This window comes from Jaculus jaculus, chromosome 3, assembly GCF_020740685.1.
Source record: "Jaculus jaculus isolate mJacJac1 chromosome 3, mJacJac1.mat.Y.cur, whole genome shotgun sequence".
NCBI lineage: Eukaryota > Metazoa > Chordata > Mammalia > Rodentia > Dipodidae > Jaculus > Jaculus jaculus.
The window spans coordinates 149,548,451-149,572,443 of record NC_059104.1 but is presented as its reverse complement, the minus strand read 5'-3'; the positions used below and the strand labels follow the sequence as shown (position 1 = coordinate 149,572,443).

At 42.2% G+C, this 23,993-nt stretch overlaps 1 protein-coding gene across 1 annotated transcript in view; it reads left to right on the top strand.

Annotated features, from left to right (window-relative positions):
* The window catches only part of Blm (BLM RecQ like helicase), an 80,818-nt gene that overhangs the window by 32,988 nt on the left and 23,837 nt on the right, over positions 1–23,993 (top strand). Inside the window, exons 12-15 of the mRNA XM_045146018.1 lie at positions 11,557–11,663; positions 12,952–13,112; positions 19,120–19,315; positions 23,606–23,796. Coding sequence (XP_045001953.1) covers positions 11,557–11,663; positions 12,952–13,112; positions 19,120–19,315; positions 23,606–23,796 — 655 coding nt within the window. The remainder of the gene's footprint in view (positions 1–11,556; positions 11,664–12,951; positions 13,113–19,119; positions 19,316–23,605; positions 23,797–23,993) is intronic.

The following is a 23,993-nucleotide window of genomic DNA, read 5'->3' as shown; positions in this document are numbered from 1 at the left end:
ACTGACCACAACTGGACATGCAGGAGTATGAGGGGATTGAGGGAAGTATGAGTAATTAATTTGATTTTAGGTGTGTACTGTCTGAGATGTTTAGGGAATGAATGGAGGTGTCCAAATGGCAGTTTTCACATGGCCTTCTAAGAGAATCCTGGAAATCTTTGTACCACTTATAATTTTTATTAATTTATGCTTGGTTTTTTGAAGTAGTGTTTCGGTCTATCTGAGGTTGACCTGGAATTCACTGTGTAGTCTCAGGATGGCCTTGAACTCACGGTGATCCTTCTACCCCTGCCTCCCAAATGTTGGGATTAAAGGCAGCACCACCACATCCAGCCCTAGTAGTTTATTTAATACAGAGAGAAAGAAGGGGCATGCCAGGACATCTAGTCACTGCAAATGAATTACAGTTGCATGCATCACATTGTGCATCTGGTTTACATGGGTACTGGGGAATTGAACCTGTGTCCTTTGGCTAGCCCTCAGTTGTAATTTTTAACTTCACACCCAAACTTTTTCAGCATGAGTTTAAATAGAATGCAGTTCAACTGGGTGTTATATGGCATAGACCCATAATTCCAGCTGTTTCAGGTGGGGTCAGCTGAGACAGGAATATCACAAGTTCAAGGCCTGTTTGGGTTATACTGAGTTCAAGACCAGCCTAGAAAACTTAGTGTGACCCTGTCTTAACAGAAAAAATGGACTGGAGAGATCTGCAAAGCCTAACAACCAGGGGTCGAGTCCCCAACATCCACATAAAGCTAGATGCACATGGTAGCATATCTGGAATTTGCTTGCAACAGCTAGAGGCCCTGGTGTGCCCATTCTGTCTCTGTTCTCTCTCTCTGTTTGCAAATAAATAAATAAATAAAATTTTAGGCTAGGTATGGTGGTTCACACCTTTAATCCCAGCACTCAAGAGGCAGAGGTAGAAGGATCACTGTGAGTTCAAGGCCTTCCTGAGACTACATAGTGTATCCCATCCAGGTCAACCTGAGCTACAGTGAGACCCTACCTTGAAAAACCAAAACAAACAAATGAAAGTATATATATAAAATGTATATGTGCATATGTATGTATGTATGTGTGTGTGTGTAAAACAGCTTAGTAGTTAAGGTACTTACCTATGAAGCCAAAGGAAACTGGTTTGATTCTCTAGTACCTCTATAAAACCAAATGCACAAGGTAGCACATGTGTCTAGAGTTTGCTTGCAGCAGCTAGAAACCTAACGGGCCCATTCTCTCTGTCTCTTTATCTCTTACCTGCTTGCAAATAAATAAATAAATAAATAAATACTATATTTTTTAAAATATAAGTAAAAAGGGCTATGGATGTAGCTCAGTTGGTGATGTATTTTCCTCACATAAAACCTTGTATTTGATCCTTAGCACCACATAAAATAGGGTGTGGTGGTACATCCTTGGCTAGATGGCAAATTCTAGGCCAGCTTGGAATACATGCAACCCTATCTGAAAACAGATTTTCTTAAAAAGGTCTGAGAATATAGCCCAATGGTAGGGTGCTTGCCTAGCATTCCTGTGGCTTTAGGTTGAGTTCCCCAGTAACACACATATGCATTGTGGTCTGTTCTAAACAGCAACATTGTAAAACAATTTGTTACCTAGCTCTTTAGTTTTTATCCAGAAGAATATAAATATTGAAACAATTTTGGTCCACTATAAGACCTTGTGCTAGGAGTATAGCTCCATGACAGAACACTAGCCCAGCATCCAAGAAAACCTGTTTAAGATCTGTAGCACTGGAAAAAAGAAAGAATGATGGAAAGAAGGGCTTGATTTTTGTGTTTGTTTGTTTTTTGAGGTAGGGTCTCATTCTAGCCCAGGTTGACCTGGAATTCATGGTGGCCTCGAACTCATGGCAATCCTCCTACCTCTGCCTCCCAAGTGCTGGGATTACAGGTATGTACCATCACACCTGGCTTGAATCTTTTTTTGGTCTATTTTAATTTTATTTTACTTATTTATTTGCAAGTGGAGATGGGGCGAGATAGAATGGACATACCAGGGCCTCTAGCCACTGCAAACAAACTCCAGATGTATGCACCATCTTGTACATCTGACTTACATGGGTACTGGGGAATTGAGCCTGGGTCCTTTGGCTTTGCTTTAACTGCTTTAACCTCTAAGGCATCTCTCCAGCCCCCCGTCTTGATTCTTTAACAGTGAGATATTTTACACTTTTTCCTTCCCGTCTCCCCACTCAGAATTTTATCCTAAGGTTATGTATATATGTTTGTGTGTGAGTACTTTAAATATTTTTATTTAGCCAGGCATGGTGGTAAACACCTTTAATTCCAGCACTTGGTAGGCAGAGAGGTAGGAGGATTGCCATGAATTTGGTGGCCACCCTGAGATTACATAGTGAATTCTGGGTCAGCATGGGCTAGAGCAAGACCCTACTTTAAATTTTGTGTGTGTGTGTGTGTGTGTACCCGGGCGTAGTGGCACATACCTTTAATCCCAGCACTTGGGAAGGCAGAGGTAGGAGGATCGCTGTGAGTTCAAGGCCATCCTGAGATTACATAATGAATTCCAGGCAGCCTGGGCTAGAGTGAGACCCTACCTTGAAAAACCAAATATATATATGTTTGCAGAGAGAGAATGGACACACCAGGGCTTCTAGCCACTGCAAACAAACGACAGATTCATGTGCCACTTTGTGCATATGGCTTTACATGGATACTGGGAAATCAAACTCAGGTTGTTAGTTTTTGCAAGCACCTTAACTGCCGAGCCATTTTTCCAGCCTCACTAAGGTTTTATATATATATAAATATATATATATATATATATATATATATATATATAATGTGTTTTTCGTGTTGTTGCTCACATTTTGTTTTGTTTTTCAAGGTAGGGTTTCACTGTAGCCCAGGCTGACCTGAAATTCACTATGGAGTCTCAGGGTGGCCTCGAACTCATGGCAATCCTCCTACCTCTGCCTCCCAAGTGCTGGGATTAAAGGCATGTGCCACCATGCCCGGCTTTTTTTTTTTTTTTTTTTTTTTTTGGTTTTTCAAGATAGGGTCTTTTTTAAAGTACTTTTTTTTTTTAAATAATATCTTCAGTCATTATTATTATTATTTTTTTTTAATTAATTTATTTATTTGAGAGTGACAGAGACAGAGAGAAAGACAGATAGAGGGAGAGAGAGAGAGAATAGGCGCGCCAGGGCTTCCAGCCTCTGCAAACGAACTCCAGACACGTGCGCCCCCTTGTGCATCTGGCTAACGTGGGACCTGGGGAACCGAGCCTTGAACCGGGGTCCTTAGGCTTCACAGACAAGCGCTTAACCGCTAAGCCATCTCTCCAGCCCTTTAAAGTACTTTTTAAAAGTAAGATGTTTACTTTTATTTTATTTTATTTATTTGAGAGTGACAGGCAGACAGAGAGAGAAAGAGACAGATACAGAATGGGCACGCCAGGGCCTCCAGCCACTGTAAACAAACTCCAGATGCATGCACCCCCTTGTGATTCTGGCTTACATGGGTCCTGGGGAATTGAGCCTCAAACTGGGGTCCTTAGGCTTCACAGGCAAGCACTTAACCACTAAGCCATCTCTCTAGCCCAGGATTATATATTTTTATGCATAAAACCTTTTTGCTTATTCTATCATACTTACATACAATAAAATTATGTGGGCAAATTAAAATTTGCTTGTAATTTCCTACACAAAAAGGTGATCCTCCTACCTCTGCCTCTCGAGTGCTGGGATTATAGCACAGGCCGACCTGGAATTCACTATGTAGTCTCAGGGTAGTTTCAAACTCACACTGACTCTCTCAAGTGCTGGGGTTAAAGGCAGTGCCACCTCGTCTGGCTTGTTTTATTTTTTTTCAAGGTAGGGTCTCACTCTAACTCAGGCTGACCTGGAATTTACTGTGTAGTCTCAGGGTGGCCTCAAAGTCGTGGCAATCTTCCTACCTCTGCCTCCCGAGTGCTGGGGTTAAAGGCGTGCGCCACCACACCTGGCAGGAGAATATTTCTTAACGAGTTGGGATTTTTTTGTTTTTCTTTTAGTTCACATGTCTACAGATGAATCAGTTCTTAGTTCTTTTCTAGATGCAAACCCTGGGAAATGCTGCTCGCATAAACATCCAGGGAATGAGAGGCATTTTATTACAGCAGCGACACTGAATTATTTGAATTCCTTCTGAAGCATATGCCAGAATTACATCATGATCTGTCATCAAAATTACTTCTAATCATCTGTCAAATGATGTTTCAATTGGGGCGTACAAATTTTTGTGGGAGGTAAAGAATTGGAAAGTATTTTACTAATAAAACAAGCAATATCATTATTTACTCACTTTATTATTTCTGGGAAATATGCCCTGAAAAAAAGACTTTATTGGGTTTTATCTAATGACTAGGAAGTGTGTTTTCTTGTTTTCAAGAACCTGTATCCAATATTTTTGGAATGTTTTAACAAATCTCCTGTTTGTTTCAGTTCACTTTTCTTTCTTTCTTTTTTTTAATATTTTATTTATTTATTTACTTGAGAGAGAGAAAGAGTCGGGGTGGGTGGGTGCTGGAGAGTGAGTATAACAGGGCCTCTAGCCACTGAAAATGAACTCCAGATACATGCGCCACTTTGTGTCCCTGGCTTTACTTGGGTACTGGGGAATCAAACCTGGGTCCTTAGGCTTTGCAGGCAAGTGTCTTAACCTCTAAGCCATCTCTCCAGCCCTCGCCTTTCTTTTTTATTTTTTTATTTGAATTTTTGTTGTTATTGTTGTTTGGGGAGGTAAGGTCTTGCTCTAGCCCAGGCTGACCTAGAATTCACTGTGGAGTCTCAGGCTGCCCTCAACTCACAGTGATTCTTCTACCTTGGCCTCCCAAAGACTAGGATCAAAGGTGTGTGCCACCATGCCTAGCTAGGCAGTTCTTTTGTTGTTTATTTGTTTGGTTTTGTTATTTTGAAGTAGGGTCTGGATCTAGCCCAGGTTCAACTGGAATTCACTATGTAGTCCCAGGCTGGCCTCAAACTCACAGTTCTTCTGGGTACAAGTTGTGTACCACCACACCCACCTTAGGCAATTCTTCTAATGCTCTTTTTCCATCCCTTTCTTTGGTGGTGGGGGGTGGGGGGTTAGAGTCTCACTATGTAGCCCAGTCTGGAGTTGAACTTTCCATCCTCTAGCCTGGTTTGAAATTATTGTTAAATAGTAGTGTCACAAGAAAGACTCTCCAAGTAATGCACCCTGTTGCAGTGACAGGAATGAACCCTTCTGAAGTGCAAAGTCACCACATCTAGCCATGCATGGTGGCGAACACCTTTAGTGTCAGTACTCGGGTAGCTGACGTAGAAGGATCACCATGAGTCTGAGTCCAGCCCAGGCTAGAATGAGACCCTGCTTCAAAGTCATCACATCTAAATCTGAACCTCCAGTAAGGGCACAAACCCTTTGTTCCCAAGGTTACTCCTCCCCCTTAGCATTAATAAGTAAAGAAGGGGGCTGGAGAGATGGCTTAGCGGTTAAGCGCTTGCCTGTGAAGCCTAAGGACCCTGGTTCGAGGCTCAATTCCCCAGGACCCACATTAGCCAGATGCAAAAGGGGGTGCACGCGTCGGAGTTTGTAGTGCCTGGAGGCCCTGGCATGCCCATTCTCTCTCTCCCCCTCCCTCCTCTCTGCCTCTTTCTCTTGTCTGTCACTCTCAAATAAATAAATAAAAATAACAACAACAAAAAAAAAAAGTGAAGGTAGAGACAGGAAGCCCTGTTAAGCTGCCAAGAGTTTCTGATGCTTTTATTAAGAAAATATAGCTGGGCATGGTGGTGCACGCCTTTAATCCCAGCACTCAGGAGGCAGAAGTAGGAGAATCTGTGAGTTCTAGGTCAGCCTGGGCTAGAGTGAGAATCTACCTCAAAAAAGAAAGGAAGGAAAGAAAGAAAGGAGGGAGGGAAAAGAAAATGTAACCTACAGCCATACTGTATTTCAGTTTGTTTTGTTTGATGTCCTGGAGGTTTTTACATCCAGGAACATTGGATAGTGGTAAAAATCTCAATGGTAAAAGGTGATTGTACTTATAAAGTGGGGAGGGGTTTCTGCGCAGGGAAAAGGGAGAGGAGTGACCAGTAGGTTATGTGGAGTGTGGGGTCATTCTCAGGTTCGTCCTTAGAAAAAGTGCCTATGAACACAAAGGCTTTGGATTCCCTTAAAAGCATCTCTGTGCTTGTGCCCTTAGAAAGCCTTTGTGGGCCCCTAAGGGCATGCATACCCCATTTTTAAACCTAGTCTAAACACATGTTGGAATGTGCTTCAGAACTCTGAAAAGAGGCCCAAGCTGAGGGCCAGTGGAGGTTCACTGGAGTGGGGTATTTGAGTTTAAAGCTATGAGTGCTGAAGGGTTCCTTAGGAAGAGAGAAGACAGCCAGGCATTTGGAGGTGCTTTTCATTTAAGGGGTAAACAAAGGAAGAAGAGAAAGAGCGGGAGAAGTCAGTGATGTCAAGGGAAACCCCACAGGTGTGTCCAGCCATGGGCATGTAATAGGAAGTGAAAGAAAATAAGATCTGAAAGACTGCCGCCCCGGGCATGCCAAGGCCTCCCCAGTCACTGCTGCCTGTGGCTTTAGCCCACTGAGAGTCCAAAACAGAAAGCCCCTGGTTTTCCTCTGTCTTGACTGCCCAATCCCAATGCAGAGTGCCTGCCTAGCACACATTACTGCTAATGGTCATTTTTGTTTCCTTCTGTCAACTCTGGCTTTGTGCTTTAACTAGAATTTGTTCCACAGTGTTTTATTTATCCTTCCGGTGGATTGGAGACTTGGAACCTGGACCGGTAGGACACTGTAATAATCCTCCTTCCTTAATTTTAAGAGCAATGGGTGGCTGGAGAGATGGCTTGGCAGTTAAGGAGCTTGCATGCAAAGCTTATGACCCTGGTTCGAGTCCCCAGTGCCCACATAAATTCAGATGCACCAACTGTTGCGTGCACCTGGAGTTCGTTTAAAATGGCTGGCAGCTCTGGCACGCCCACTCTCTTTCTCTCGTCTCTCTATCTCTCTCTGCTTGCAAATGCATAAAAATATTTTTTAAAGTTTTAAAGGTATGGGGGGCACAACAATTTTTTAAATATATTTTATTTATTTATTTTCAAGGAGAAAGAGAAGGGGTGTGACAGGGCCTCTTGCCACTGCAAATGAACTCCAGATGCATGCACCACTTCTTTGTGTATCTGGCTTAACGTGGGTACTAGGGAATTGAACCCCAGTTGTTAGGCATTGCAGGCAAGTGCTTTAACTGCTGGATCATCTTTCCAGCCCTGTTTGTTTTGTTTTTCTGAGGTAGGGTCTCGCTATAGCCCAGGCTGACTTGGAATTCCTGATGTAGTCTTAAGGGTGGCCTTGAAATCACAGGATTCTCCTACTTCTCCCTCCCAAGTGCTGGGATTAAGGACATGCCACCACAACTGGCAACAAAAACAACAATTTTAGTAGAATGGTAGTTGCAAGAAAAGAATAGAAGTGATGAGAATTTAAATTGGGTATATGATTACTTGGTTGGTAGAGGCATAACTATACCTTCTGAAAAACCTGCCATGGGAGGGAAAAAGAATTAGAGGAGATAGAATATAGGGTCAAGAGAAGATTCTAGTGTTTTCGTAATTGTGATCTTATAACATATTCTGAGTCGGAAAGGAATACTTTGTAGGAATCTAAAAATACAAGATAGACAATGATGGAGAGAGTGAGCAAAGGAAACATGAGGAAGTGGGGTGCCAGGAGCTATCACCTGGAGGAAGAGCACGCCCATAGCAAAAGCAAAGTGGCCCCATGGCCTGTGGGATCTGGTGCCCCCTCAGGTCTATATGTACAAAGTAGCTTAATTTTTTGGGGGGGAAGAGGTTGAGGTAGGGTCTCGCTCTAGCCCAAGCCAACCTGGGATTCATTATGTAGTCTCTGGGTGGCCTTGAACTCATGGCGAGCCTGACCCTCCTACCTCAGCCTCCCTAAATTCTGGGATTAAAGGTGTGCACCACCACACTGGTCTCATGGTAGCCCAGATGACCTGGAACTGTCCTGTCCAGACTGGTCTCAAATTTCTAGCCTACCATGTGCTGGCCTTCCATGATTTTTTAAATTTTTTTTATTATTTAAATAGCCTTTTAGAGCCAAGTGTGGTGGCACAAGCCTTTAATCCTCCTCACAGGAGGATCTCTGAATTCGAGGCCAGCCTGGGACTACAAAATGAGTTCCAGATTTTAATCTACCTCTTTTTTTTATTTTTTATTTTTTTTTAAGGTAGGGCCTTACTCTAGCCCAGATTACCTTTGAACTCACGGTAGTTCTCTGATCTCAGCCTCCCAGGTGCAGAAATTAAAGCCATGACTCACTATGCCTTGCTAATCCACATTTTGAGTACTAGTCACTTGATTTACTTTGTTTTTTCTACTGGTATTTCTTTATATAATCCCTGCTTTCATCATCTCATCCCTCAGACTCTTCCTTCATTATTATTTTTTATCTCCCTCTCTCTTGTTTTAAGAGGTAGGGTCCCAACTCTAGCCCAGGCTGACATGGAATTCACTAGGTAGTCTCAGGATGGCATTGAACTCATGGCAGTCCTCCTGCCTCTGCCTCCCAAGTATTGGGATTAAAGGTGTATGCCACCACCCCCAACTGATTTTATTTTTTGATAATTTCATATATATATATGAAATATATATATATATATATATTTTTTTTTTTAATTTGAGATAATGGATGCACCAAGGCCTCTAGCCACTGCAAACAAACCCCAGACATACACACCACCTTGTGCATATGACTTATGTGAGTACTGGGGAGTTGAACCTGGGTCCTTAGGCTTTGCAGGCAAGCCCCTTAACAGCTAAGCCATCTCTCCAGGCCCTTATTTTTTGAGGTAAGGTTTCGCTTTAGCCCATGCTGACCTGGAATTCACTATAAAGTCTTAGGTTGGCCTTGAACTGAAGGTAAGATCCTCCTTCCTCTGTATCCCAAGTGCTGAGTTTAAAGCTGTGCGCCACCACACCTGGCCTCTTCCTACTTCCATTTCTTTTTATTTTTGACACATGGTTCAATTCGGGTTGCTTGCATGAGTATAAGTCAGGCTATTGGCTGGAGCTTGGGCTACACCACTGAAGAACATGATTCCAGGGCTACAGAGATGGCTTAGCGATTAAGGCACTTGCCTGCAAAGTCACAGGACCTCAGTTTGATTCTCCAGGACCCACATAAGCCAGATGGACAAAGTGGAGCATGCGTCTGGAGTTCGTTTGCAGTGGCTGAAGGCTCTGCTATTCTGCTGTGCCCATTCTCTTCTTCTCTGTCCCTCCCTCCCTCTTTTTCTCTTGTTCTCTCAAATAAAATAAAAAAAAAAAAAAAAAGAACATGATTCCACTTCCCTCAGTGACCATGAACTACCAGTAGCTCTTCTGGAAGGGGAGAGCCTCGTGAGCCCTCTCCCATCCATGATGGACTGTGGATGGGCTCAGTCTTGTGCAGGAGGCCAAGTTGCTGTGAGTTCATGAATGTGACAGCCATGTTATATCCAGAACATTCTATAGCATTCCTCCCCGTGCTCCAGCTCTTATATCTTTTCCACCTGTCTTTTGTATGTTCCCTGAACCTTGGAGGGAGTAATAAAAGATGTTCCATTTTAAGACTAAGCTCACAATACTTGCATATTCTCTGCATTTTCACCAGCTATGTGCCTTTGTGCATTAGTCTCTACTCACTACAAAAGGAAACATATGGGGGCTGGAGAGATTGCTTAGTGGTTAAGGTGCTTGCCTGTGAAGCCTAAGGACCCAGTTTCGATTCCCCAGTACCAATGAAGCCAGATGCACAAGGTGGTACATGCTTCTGGAGTTCATTTGCAGTGGCTAGAGGCCCTGGCATGCCCACTTTCTCTCTCTGCCTTTTTCTCTCTCTCTCAAATAAATAAAAGGGCCAGAGAGATGGCCTAGCAGTTAAGGTGCTTGCCTATGAATTCTAAGAATTCATGTTCAAATCTACACGTACCACATAAGTCAGACACACTGTGAGGCAAGTGTGCAATGTCACACATGCACACAAGGGGGCACACATGTCTAGAGTCGTTTGCAGCTGCTGAAGTCCCTAGTGTACCCATTCTCTTTATCAGCCTCTGCCCCTCCCTTCCTCCCTCCCTCTCAAAAATAAAAAGAGAGCTGGGCATATGGTGGTGCATGCCTTTAATCCCAGCACTTGGAAGGGAGAGATAGGTGGATCACCATGAGTTCAAGGCCACCTTGAGACTAAATAATGAATTCCAGGTCAACCTGGGCTAGAATAAGACCCTACCTTGCAAAACCAAAATAATAATAATAATAATAATAATAATAATAATAATAAAAGCAACTTCTGTGATTGAACCTGAGAACAGCACTAATACCTAGACATATGCATAAGTATTTAGAAGTCACATTCTTTTCTCTAACTTTTAACCTAACATCCATTTGAGTGTTCCATTATATAACCTGTCAGTGATACTATTCAACTTTAGACAATTTGCTAATTAAGTTTACATTGAGGAATTCAGTATTTATCTACTTATTTATTTATTTTTTGCTTGTTTTGTTTTGGTTGGAGTTTTTTGTTTGTTTGTCTTTGTTTTTCAATGTAGGGTCTTGCTCTAACCCAGGCTGACCTGGAATTTCAAGCTGGCAGGAACTCACAGATCCTCCTCCTCTGCCTCCTACTTCATCAGCCCTTCCAAGTACTACTAGACAGAGTCACAGATACTCTGCAGACCTTGGAGGGCTGTTTGAGGACTTCCAGGTCAGTGCTGGCTGGAATATCAGTATTTAATATTTGAAGATGGCTGGCTACCTTCATCTGAGCTTCAATAACAGAGTATCATAGACTGAGTGACTTAAACCATAGAAATTTATTTCTCGGGCTGGAGAGATTGCTCAGCACTTAAAGGCACTTGCTTGCAAAGTCTGGCAGACTGGATTCAAATCCCCAGTACCCATGTAAAGCCAGATAAACAAACTGGCACATGCATCTGGAGTTCATTAGCAGTGACAAGATGTCCTACTATGCCCATTCTCCTTCCCTCCCCCTTCTCTCTTCTTCCCTCTCTTCCTTTCTCTGCTTCCAAATAAATAAATATTTTTTTAAAGAAATTGAGCAGGATGTGCTAGCGAATTCCTTTAATCCCAGCATTTGGGAGGCAGTAGGAAGATTGCTAAATTGAGGCCAGCCTGGGACTACAGAGAGTTCCAGATAGCCTGGGCTAGAGTGAGACCCTACCTCAAAAAGCAAAAAAAAAGAAAAAAGAAAAGAAATGATTTCTCACAGTTCTAAAGACTGGGCAAGCAAGGTCAGGGTGCCAGTGGATCCCTGTCTGTTGAATTTCCTCTTACTAGTTTATAGATTGTGGTGTCCCTGTGGAGGAGGGAGAGTCATCCAGATCTGTTTATTTCAGACACTAATAAAATTATCTCCCAAGGGCTCCACCTCCTAATGCCTTAGAACTGGGGGAGGGGCAAGGGTTTTGGGTGGAACACATTCCATCTAGGACAATGACTACAGTTGTCTTCCTTTAGGTTTAGCATGAGCTTCAACAGACATAATCTGAAATACTATGTATTACCAAAAAAGCCTAAAAAAGTGGCATTTGACTGCTTAGAATGGATCAGAAAGCATCACCCACGTGAGTACATCCTGTCATGAAGTGTGTCTGAAAGTAACGGATAAAATGTCCTCTTAGTACTACAATTGAATATACTAAACTGCATATTAGACATTGCTTTTTGCAATATGATAGCGTTCATTTGCTATTTACATAAGACCATTATAATTCTGAAATCTCATTTGGTAGATAACAATAAACCCTAATAAAAGTATGTTAATGACTCCTTCGTACACACCTACATTATAACTCTTAGTCTCAGTGCCTTTCTTCTGGCTTCTAGCAGGCTGTGTTATTCATACAGCCCTTTGTTCTAGTGCCTTTGTGCTATGGTAACTAAAATGAGATTCATGTTCATAACAGCTAACCATGTAACCCATTTTCTACTACACAAACATTTTCCCATGACTTTTGTAAACTTAGAATGCACTTTTAAAAACAGTTACAGTATATTTTATTTCACAATTCCCTATTTTAATTATTCCCATATGTTGCCCATTAAAATTGGGTGTTTTGGTTTTTTTTTTTTCCTTAAGATAGGGTCTTGCTCTAGCACAGGTAAAATTCTTTCTTACCAAATTCTTTGGCAGAAGTTCTTGTACCACTTTATTTCCTGTTTCCTAAAAAGAAACTAAGTCAAAAGGTAATTCTCAGGGTTTTGATAAATAATGCTTTAGGTGTTCTGCAAAATTTGTATGAGACGGGGCATGTATTCCTTAAATCCTAGCACTCAGGAAGCTGACATAGGAGGATCACTGTGAGTTCAAGGTCAGCCTGGGCCTAGAATGAGACCCTGCTTCAAAAACACAAGACACGGGGCTGGAGGGATGGCTTAGCAGTTAAGGCATTTGCCTGCAAAGCCAAAAGACCTAGGTTCAACTCCTCAGGACCCACGTTAGCCAGATGCACAGGGGGTCGCACATGTCTGAAGTTTGTTTGCAGTGGCTTAGGCCCTGGTGCACCCATTCTCTCTCTCTCTCCCCCTCTTTCTCTGTCAAATAAATAAAAATAAAATACATAAGACACAAAACCAAAAATCCTTGTCTCTGGATGCCTTCCCATTGTAGAGCCAGTGTAAAGTAGAGCTCAGACTTTGTCCAGGTCATCTTTGCAGGGACAGAATCAGAAGTCAGATCTTAGTTCTAGTGTTCATGGATTCTTGGCTTGAATTACTCTGTAATAATCCTGGACTGTGAGAACACTGTAAGATCTATTCATGGTTCGTGCATTTCTAAGAACATACTGTAAATTGTATTGTTATTTGAGCTGAAAGTCCTCATTTCTCATTACTATTTTGGTTTCTTGGCAGATGACTCAGGGATAATTTACTGCTTGTCCAGGCGAGAATGCGACACAATGGCCGACACGTTACAGAGAGCCGGGCTGGCTGCTCTGGCTTACCATGCCGGCCTCAGTGACTCGGCCCGAGATGAAGTGCAGCACAAGTGGATCAACCAGGACGGCTGCCAGGTAGTGCTTCCAGCAGCAGCATGCCAAGGGGCGACCTTTCCTAGCACAGGAGCAAATTGGCATGTGGAGAAGGCAAATTTTTCTGTTGTTATTTTCTTGTGACAAGGTCTTGCTATATAGCCAAGGTTGGCCTCAAATTCAAGGCAGTCCTTCTTCTACCTTCCACCTGGCTTGTTTTCAATAAAAGGTAATAAGCATCAAAATAAAACAAACTGAGATGGGAACACAGCAAATAACATGAGAATTTTATGAGGGACAAAACTAAAATGCTATTTATTAATAATACTAAACCCAGATTCCACTGAAGACTGATAAATACAGCCAAGGGAGACTTCAGACTTCAGCAGGATGGTTGAAACAGATGAGGTAGTCAAACAGATTATAAATTAATTCATAAGGGCTGGGGAGATTGCTAAGTCAGTAAAGTGCTTGCCTTACAAGCATGAAGGCCTAGGATCAATCCCTAAAAACCATGTAAAAATGCCAGGTATGCTGGTGCATGCTTGGGATCTTAGCACTGGGGAAGCAGAGACATGCAGATCCCTAGGGCTCACTAACAGCCAGTCTAGCCTGGCTGGTAAGTTCCAGGTCAGTGAGAGAACCTGTCTCAAAGAAGTGGACAATGAAGCTGGACGTGGTGGCACACGTCTTTAATCCCAGCACTTGGGAGGCAGAGGTAGGAGGATCGCCATGAGTTTGAGGCCACCCTGAGACTACAGAGTTAATTCCAGGTCAGCCTGAGCTAGAGTGAGACCCTGCCTTGAAAAAAACAAAAAAAAAAGTGGACAATGGGGTTAGAGGAGATGGCTTAGCAGTTAAAGCACTTGCCTGTGATGCCTAAGGACCAAGGTTCAATTCTCCAGGTCCCATGTTAACCAGATGCACATTGTGGTACATGCATCTGGAGTTAGTTTGCAGTGTCCAGAGGCCCTGGTGCACCCATCCTCATATTCTCTCTTTCTCTCTCCCCCCCCCTCTGTCCCTCTGTATCAAATAAATAAATAAATAAATAAAAAGTGGACAGTGTTCATAAGGAACAACATCTGTCTGGAGATGACTTTTGATCTCCACAGGAACACACACACACACACACATAAAAAATGAATAAAGAGGGGGTGGAGAGGTGGCTTAGCAGTTAAGGTGTTTGCCTGCAAAGCTAAAGGATCCTGGTTCGATTCTCCAGAACCCACATAAGCCAGATACACAAGTGGGTGCATGCATCTGGAGCTCGTTTGCAGTGGCTGAAGGCCCTGGTGTGCCCATTCTCTCCCTCTCTCTCAAATAAATAAATAAATAAATTTTTTTTAAATGAATAAAGAGGGCTGGAGAGATGGCTCAGCAGTTAAGGCACTTGCCTACAAAGCCTAACAACCCAGGTTCAGTTCACCAGTACCCATGTGCTAAATAGTAAATTCCAGGTCAGCCAAGGCTAGAGCAGACCCTAACTTCAAAGAAAAAAGTCAGGAAAAAAAAAAAAAAGGGAATTTTTTTGTGTGCTTTTTGTTTGCTGTTTTTCAAGGTACGGTCTCACTGTAGCCCAGGCTAACCTGGAATTCACTATGTAGTCTCAGGGTGGCCTTGAACTCATGGCAATCCTCTTACCTCTGCCTCCCGAGTGCTGTGATTAAAGGCATGTGCCACCATGCCTGGCTTTTTAAAAATTTATTTATTTAGAGAGAAAGAGACAGATAGAGAGTGGATACGCCAGGGCCTTTACCCACTTCAAACTAACTCCAGATGCATGCACCACCTTGTGCATCTGGCTTACATGGTACTGGCAAATTGAACCTGAGTCCTTTGCCTTTGCTCTTACCACTAAGCTATCTCTCCAGTCTCCTAACCTAATATAATCTCTTACTGTATCTTTTTTTTCTTCTACTTCTTTTTCTTAATTTTCTTTTTAATTTATTTTTTTTATTGACAGCTTCCATGATTATAGACTATAACCCATGGTAATTCCCTTCCTCCCCCCACTTTCACACCACCACTCTCCACTATATCCCCTCCCCCTCTCAATCAGTCTGTCTTTTATTTTGATGTCATCATCTTTTACCTCCTATTATGATGGTCTTGTGTAGGTAGTGTCAGGCACTGTGAGGTCATGGATATCCTAGCCATTTTGTGTCTGGAGGAGCATGTTGTAAGGAGTCCTACCCTTTCTTTGGCTCTTCTATTCTTCTCACCACCTCTTCCACAGTGGACCCTGAGCCTTGGAAAATGTGATAGAGATGTTTCAGTGCTGAGCACTCCTTTGTCACTTCTTCTCAGCACCATGGTGGCTTCTGAGTCATCCCAAGGTCACTTCCATCTGAAAAGAGAAGCATCTCTAACCAAAAGTGAGAGTAGCTTTTTAATATATGGGTATGAACATTAAGAGAATGCTTACTGGGCAGTTTGGTAAGCATACTATGTACACTTAGCCAGACACCAGCAGACAATACACCCCTAGGGTTCATGACTACCCCTGTTGTAGGTTTTTAGTATCAGGCTCCCATGGAGCAGACCACCAGCCCAATTAGAGAGCAGTTGGTTTCTCTCATAACAGACATGCCACTATTGCACCTATTAGCTTAATTTTCATTTATTTGTTGTGGGGGTTGTACCAGGGTTCTAGTCCACTGCAGATGAACCGCAGATGCATGCAGCACTTTTTTTTTCTTCTTTTTTGAGGTAGGGTCTCACTCTAGCCCAGGCTGACCTGGATTCATTATGGAGTCTCAGGGTGGCCTCGAACTCACAGCAATCCTCCTACCTCTACCTCCCAAGTGCTGGGATTAAAGGCGTGCACCACCACACCGGGCTCATGCAGCACTTTTTGTGTCTAGCCTTACATGGGTGCTAGGAATTGAACCTGAGCTACCAGGCTTTACAAACAAGTTCTTGGAGGCTGGAGAGATGGCTCAACTGTTAAAGGCACTTGCTTGCAAGTAAGTTTTTTTTTAACAGCTGAGCTGATTTCCTCAGCCCTTTTTTAAAAATATTTTTATTTATTTATTTATTTGACAGAGAAAGTGGGAGGGAGGGAGAGAGAATGGGCACACCAGGACCTCCAGCCACTGCAAAAGAACTCCAGATGCATGTGCCCCCTTGTGCGTCTGACTAATGTGGGTCTTGGGGAATTGAACCTTGGTCCTTTGGCTTTGTAGGCAAATGCCTTAGCTGCTAAGCCATCCCTCCAGCCCTCCTCAGCCCTTTTAAAAACAACAATATATATCTGTAGGCAGTTTCTTGAAGCCCAGGCTGACTTCATACTCACTATATAGTCAAGGGATGACCTTGAACTTCTGGTCCTACTTCCTTCCACCTCACTGGTGGTGCTGGGTACCATGCCTGGTTTATGCAGTACAGAAGATCAAACCCCAGTGTTTTGTGCATACTAGGCAAGCATTCTGTCCACTTAGCCACATCCCCAGACTAAATCTTTTTTTGTTTTGTTTATTTCAAGGTAGGTTTTCACTCCAGCCCAGGCTGACCTGGAATTCACTCTGAGTCCCAGGCTGTCCTCAAACTCAAGGCAGTGTTTCTACCTCCGCCTGTTTTGAGTGCTAGGATTAAAGGTGTGTACTACCATGCCCAGTTTTTTTTTTTAAGATTTATTTTTATTTATTTGAGATAGAGGGAAGGAGAGAGAGAGAAAGAGAATGGAGAATGGGCACACTAGGACCTCTAGCCATTGCAAACGAACTCCGTATGCATGTGCCATCATGTGCATCTGGCTTATGTGGGATCTGGAGAATCGAACCTGGGTTCTTAGGCTTCACAGGCATGTGCCTTAACTGCTAAGCCATCTCTCCAGCCCTGTTTTTTTTTTTTTCTTTCTTTTTTTGTTGTTTGCTTGCTTGCTTATTTTTTTATTAAACTTTATATTAGTAGAAACATTCTATAATTGAGGTATGTATTTATACTATATAATTTTGATCAAGAAAGCTGTTTTTCTTTTTTGATCTAATTGTTTTTGCTCTTAGACTAGCTAATCCTTGCAATCAACTTGTAATGTTAGAGATCTGGATGTGGTGGCTCCAGCCTGTAGTTCCAGCTTCTGGAGGAGTTGAAGCAGGAGGATCTTGGTTTCAAAGCCACTCCAGGAAATATAATGAGACTATCTCAAAAATACTCAAGTTGGGACCCAGCATGGTGGTGCACACCTTTGATCCCAGCACTGGTGAGGCAGAGGTAAGACGATGGCTTTGAGTTTGAGGCCATCCTGAGGCTACATAGTGAATTCCAGGTCAGCTTGAGCTAGACCTTATCTAAAAAAAAAAAAAGAAAGAAAGAAAGAAAGAACGAACGAACGAACTTGAGATTGCAAATTCATTTGAATGGAGATAGTCTGGCCATAGACAAATATTTAATCTTAGCTTATACCTTCTAGTAGGGTCTCACTGTAGCTCAGGCTGTCTTGGAATTCACTATATCGTCTCAGGGTGGTCTCGAACTCTCAGAGATCTTCCTACTTCTGCCTCCCAAATGCTGGGATTAAAGGCATGCACCACCACACCTGGCTAACAGTCTTAATCTTATTAGATTCAGGAGCATTACAAAACTTGGTTGTTTTCTTTACAAGGAATGATTACAGCCTGAAATTTAAAAGCAACTCAGAAATAAGGAAGTTAGAATTCACAAAGCCAGTTTTTCCAGTTAGAGAAATATGTCTTCACAGTTTGAGCTTATAGATTCACACCTGTGAGCCTAATGCCTGGGAAGCTGAAACAGATAGAGTATAAGTTCGAGGCCAGCATGGGCTATGTAAGCAAGATCCTGTCTTGAAAAGAAAAGAGAAAAAAAGAGCTTTTAGAAAGTTGGCACCTTCACACTGTTTTTCACATCCAGGTGCCCACCTAACACTAGGAGATGCACCTGTCTTCATAGAAACCTGCAGGTCACTCTTGGAGCTATGGGTTGGTACCTCTCATTTGGGCAGCCTTTCCACCTTCTCTGAATCATTAGAGGCTGCAGCAGACTTTCTTTTCTTAGAGATTTCCCTTTGATCAAGGAGCTATAAATTTCGATATGTGAGTAACGCAGAGTACAGGCCACTGCATGCCCTTGCTGAGAAATACACTCACTTGCCATCCATGTGCCCATGGCCTATAGTTGCTCTTGCTGGTACTCACAGTTACTGAAATCATGTCATTTGCTTTACTCTGGCTGCTAGGTATTTCTGTTGCTTTTGAAATACTAGTCTTGCAGAAGCAATCCATTTTTGTAAGTGCCCAAAAGAAAAGAAAAAAGACTTATAGCTTTATTTATGTAATAGAATTTTGCCTTGGAGATGTAGCATTTTGGTTTGGGTCAGATAGGTCCTGAAATAGATATTCTGGAAAACAGATTTGTCAAGATACTGAGATTGAACTATCACCCCACTTCTGCTAAATAATTTGTATGGGTCAAGGCCAACTATCCTTGGCCTTTTTGTTTTGTTTTTGTATAGACAGTTCTCAGGCTGTGACCTACAGTTAGAAGTTCATGAGGGTGGGCTTTGAAACCAGCTGTTGAGTTAAATGAGTTAGCATATGGTCAGCTAGTATCAAAACCGATGGCAAACCCTGGAACAGGTAAGAATGTCACCATTTTCTGGATCATGAGAGGAACTACACAGCCGTTAACCTGTGAGAGCTGGGGTTCCAGGACCACCCCAAATTCAACAAGGTACTTCAGCATGGCTGTCATGATTGTATAAGCAACACCCTCCACATCTCCATATCAGAACTATATAGAGCAAAGTTCTCAACACACAAGGACGCTCACAGTTGATTCTGGCTCCCTCAGATGATAATGCCAAATTACACAAGGGTATCTCTTTACCTTCTTGAGTCTGAATAGAGTTGCAGGTTATCATCATGAAAATCTCACCTTAGTTATGCCAAATACGGGGAGATGTTAAAATATTTGGTGGTTGTGTGAAGCTATTTTAATGTAAGATGAAGGATAGAACTCTTAGAAGCATCTATTATTGAAATGTTTCTTGAAATGCATTATGCGTCTAATAGGATTTTGATCATTTCAGGTTATCTGTGCGACAATTGCATTTGGAATGGGAATTGACAAACCCGATGTGCGATTTGTGATTCACGCATCCCTCCCTAAATCTGTGGAGGGATACTACCAAGAATCTGGCAGAGCTGGAAGAGATGGGGAAATATCTCACTGTCTGCTTTTCTATACCTACCATGATGTGACCAGACTGAAGAGACTTATAATGAGTAAGCCAAGCTCCACTGGAGACATTCTGTTATATTCCATCCCATGAGAGTAATCGACTGCTATTATGGTATTTTGGGTCATATTTTCATTAGTCATAGAAAAATTGAGGATTAATATATATTGGAAATTTTAGTTTCTTTTAAAAGTAGCATGTATTTGTTTCACCAAGTCAAATGATACAGATATATACAAAGCAGAAAATTTTCAAACCAAGTGTCATAATCTTGCCCCAAGGAAAAAAAAATCCAGTTAATGGTTTCCTTTACATTCTTCCAAACCTAGTATTCTCTTGCACCCTTAAGAGTCCTCACATCTCAAAGGAAAGTAGAAATAAAATGAATCTGTGCTTTTTTTCAGTTAACACTGTGATATAATCATTCCAATTAATATATAGAATTCCATACTGTGGTTACAAAACCAGCCCCCTCCTAATAGATATTTAAAGTGTTTTTTGTCTTTGGCTGTTGTTAACCATGCATTAGTGAACATTCTTGCACAGATGTCTTTGGGCATTTGTGCAGTTATTTATACAGGAAAAGTTTCTACACAGTACTACTAGGACAACATGAATCCTTATTTTAGAATTTTATTGTCATTTGCCCATAATTTTTCTACTTTATTGTAATAGTTAAGTATATCTCCTGAGATAAAGAGAGATAGAAAGAGGCAGATAGAACCCTGTGTAGTGGCACACGCCTTTAATCCCAGCAGAGATAGGGAGATCATTGTAAGTTTGAGGCTACCCTGATACTAACATAGTGAATTCCAGGTCAGCCTGGGCTAGAGTTAGACTCTACATTGAAAAAACAAAAAAAGAAAGGAAGGAAGGAAGAGGCAGATAGAGAGAATGGGTGCACCAAGGCCCCAGCCACTGCAAAATGAACTCCAGATGCATGTGCCATCTTGTGCATCTGGCTTACATGGGTCCTGGGGAATTGAACCTGGTTCCCACTAAGCCATATCTCTCTAGCCCTGTCTGTCTTTCTGGTTTTGTTTGTTTTGTTTTGTTTTGTTTTCGAGGAAGGGTCTCACTCTAACTCAGGCTGACACCTGAATTGTCTTTTTTTTTTAATATTTAATTATTTATTTGAGAGAGAAAGAGGCTGATAGAGAATGGGCACACCACGGCCTCCAGCCACTGCAGATGAACTCCAGATGCATGCACCACCATGTGCATTTGGCTTACGTAGGAACTAGTGAATCAAACTTGGGTCTTTAGGCTTCATAGGCAAACACCTTAACCACTGAGCAACCTCTCCAGCCCTTTTTTGGTTTTCTAAGGTAGGGTCTCAGGGTGGCCTCGAACTCACAGAAATCCTTGTACCTATGCCTCCTGAGTACTGAGATTAAAGGTATATACCTCCATGCCCGGCCAATAAATAAATAATTTTTTTAAAAGGTTCTTGGGCTGGAGAGCAGCTTAGTGATTAAGGTGTTTGTCTGCAAAGACAGGATCCCAGTTCAATTCTCCAGGACCCACGGAAGCCAGATGCACAAGGGGATGCACACATCTGGAGTTCATTTGCAGTGGCTGGAGGCCCTAGCATGCCCATTCTCTCTTTTCCTCCCTTCCTTTTTTTCTCTCTCTAAAATAAATAAATAAATAATATTTTTTAAAGGTTTTTTTTTTTTTTTTTTTTTTTTTGAGAGAGAGAATGAGCATGCCAGGGCCTCCATCTGCTGCAAATGAACTCCAGATGCATGTGCCACCTTGTGCATGTGGCTTACATGGGTCTGGGGAATCAAACCCCAGTCCTTTGGCTTTGCAACCAAGCACCTTAAATGCTAAGCCATCTCTCCAGCCTGAGTTGGGTTTAACTGTAGCCCAGGCTGACCTGGAACTCATTGTAGCCCACGCTGGCCACCTGTATCAAGCCTCCCAAGGACTGGGATTAAAGGCAAGCACCACCAACTGGCTTTATTTTATCTTTACAACAACTCTAAAAGATAAGCCTATTTATTAAATTCCTCATTTTGTAGAGATGAAAATGACATACAGAACTAGTAAGTGGCAAAGCCCTAATGGGACCCAAGTTCATCTAACACCACAGTCCATGATTCTTGGACTATGGAGTTTCCAGCACAATGAATTGTTTGCACTTGTTCTACACATGTGTATTTTTTAAAAAGATTTTATTTTCATTTATTTATTTATTAGAGACAGAGAGAGGGAGAATAGGCATACCAGGGCCTCTAGCCACTGCAAATGAATTCCAGATGCATGTGCATCTGGCTTACATGGGACCTGGAGAATTGAACTTGGGTCCTAAAGCTTCACAGGCATGCACCTTAACCGCTAAGCCATCTTTCAGCCCGACACGTGTATTTTTAATTACTTAATTTATTTGAAAGAAGTAGAGAATGGGTGTACAAGGGCCTCCAGCCACTGCAAACAAACTCCAAATGCATGCACCATTCTGTGCATCTGGCTTATTTGGATCCTAGAGAATCGAACCTGGGTCCTTTGACTTTGCAGGCATGTGCCTTAACTACTAAGCAATCTCTCCAGCCCTATGCATGTGTATTTTTATTTTTATTTATTTTTTATTTTTTCAAGGTAGGGTCTCACTCTAGCCCAGGCTGACCTGAAACTTACTCTGTAGTCCCAGGCTGGCCTCGAACTCAAGGTTATCCTCTTTCCTTAACCTCCCAAGTGCTGGGATTAAAGCATGTACCACCACACCCAGTGTATGTATTTTTGAAACAAAGCCTGTGAATGTAGTCTTTCATTTATGATGGTTTGGTTTGTGAGTTCAAGGCCACCCTGAGACTACATAGTGAATTCCAGATCAGCCTGGTCTAGAGCAAGATCTTACCTTGAAAAAAAGATGTAGCCCTTTAGAACTCAAGGAACATTTGTGTTCTTGGGCTTAAGCGAGTTGATTAGGAAATCCTAATAACCTAGCAACCACTTGAAAACACAATATTTACAAACCAAGAGAAAAATGGTATTTTTATTTTATTCTTAGGTAACTATAATTGCTTACTAATAGAATATATATGCTTTTTCGGATTTTTTGTGTGTTCAATTTTAGAGCTGGGCATGGTGGTGCACACCTTTAATCCCACCACTTGGGAGGTAGTTGTAGGAGAGCAGCTGTGAGTTTGAGGCTAGCCTGGGACTACAGAGTTCCAGGTCAGCCTGGGCTAGAGAGAAACGCCCCCCGAGGTAGGGTCTCGCTCTAGCCCAGGCTGTCTTGGAATTCACTATGGAGTTTCAGGGTGGCCTCAAACTCACGGTGATCCTCCTACCTCTGCCTCCTGAGTGCTGGGATTAAAGGTGTGTGTCAAACTTTCATCATTGGGGAGAGGAAAAGTAAAAGAAAAAAACAATTAAGCCAGGCGTGGTGGCGCACACCTTTAATCCCATTACTCGGGAGGCAGAAGTAGGAAAATCGCTGTGAACTCCAGGCTACCCTGAAACTACATAGTGAATTCCAGGTCAGCCTGGGTGAGAGCAAGACCCTACCTCAAAAAGCAGAAAAAGAAAAAAGTCTGATATTTCAGTTGGTTTGTATGGTGGCTCACCTCAGTAATCCTAACACTTCAGAGGCTGAGACAGGAGGATTAGGTAAATTCAAACCTGGGTTATATTGTGAGACTCTGAGAGGAGAAGGGGCTATCTTACATTCCTATAAAATTGCAACCTTGAGGCTGGGCGTGGTGGCGCACACCTTTAATCCCAGCACTCAGGAGGCAGAAGTAGGAGGCTCATTGAGCATTTGAGGCCACCCCGAGAGTATATAGTGAATTCCAGGTCACTAGAGTGAGACCCTACCTCAAAAAATAAAAATAATTTTTTTTTAAATTACTACCTTGAGGTATGAACCTCAGTATATCTGATTTATATGGATATATCTGAATATATCTAGTTAATTATAATTAATGTCACTGACACAATGCTATTATAAGTTTGGGGGGGTTATTTATTTATTTGAGGTAGGGTCTTACTGTAGGCCACGCTGACCTGGAATTCACTATGTAGTCTCAGGGTGGCCTCAAGCTCACAGTGATCCTTCTACCTCTGCCTCTTGAGTGCCAGGATTAAAGATGTATTCCACCATACTTGGCCAGTAATTTTATTAATTAATATTTAAGGTATACTAACGTAGCCAGACTTCGTAAAAGATATCTGTAGTGCCAGAACCTAGGAGACTGAGGCCAGCCTGGTCAAGACCCTGTCCTGAAAATCAGTTGTGTGAATCTATTCTAAAAATTGCAGACATTTTCTCCTTTTATTTTCTATTGTAATAAATATCTTTTTTTTCTGTGCTCTTCATCTCTTTTAGTGGAAAAAGACGGAACCTACCAAACAAAAGAGACGCATGTCAATAATTTGTACAGCATGGTACATTACTGTGAAAATATAACAGAATGCAGGAGAATACAGCTTTTGGCTTACTTTGGTGAACATGGATTTAACCCTGAGTTTTGTAAGAGATATCCAGATGTTTCTTGTGACAATTGCTGTAGAGCAAAGGTAAAGTAAGATATCTTTCATTAATTAATGAAATTGCCAGTGTTCTTTTAATTTAAGAAAAGTGGGCCAGGTATGGTGGCACATGATTGTAATCCCAGTACTTGGGAGGCAAAGGCAAGAGTATAAGAAATTCAAGGGCTGGAGAGATGGCGTAGCGGTTAAGCGCTTGCCTGTGAAGCCTAAGGACCCCGGTTCGA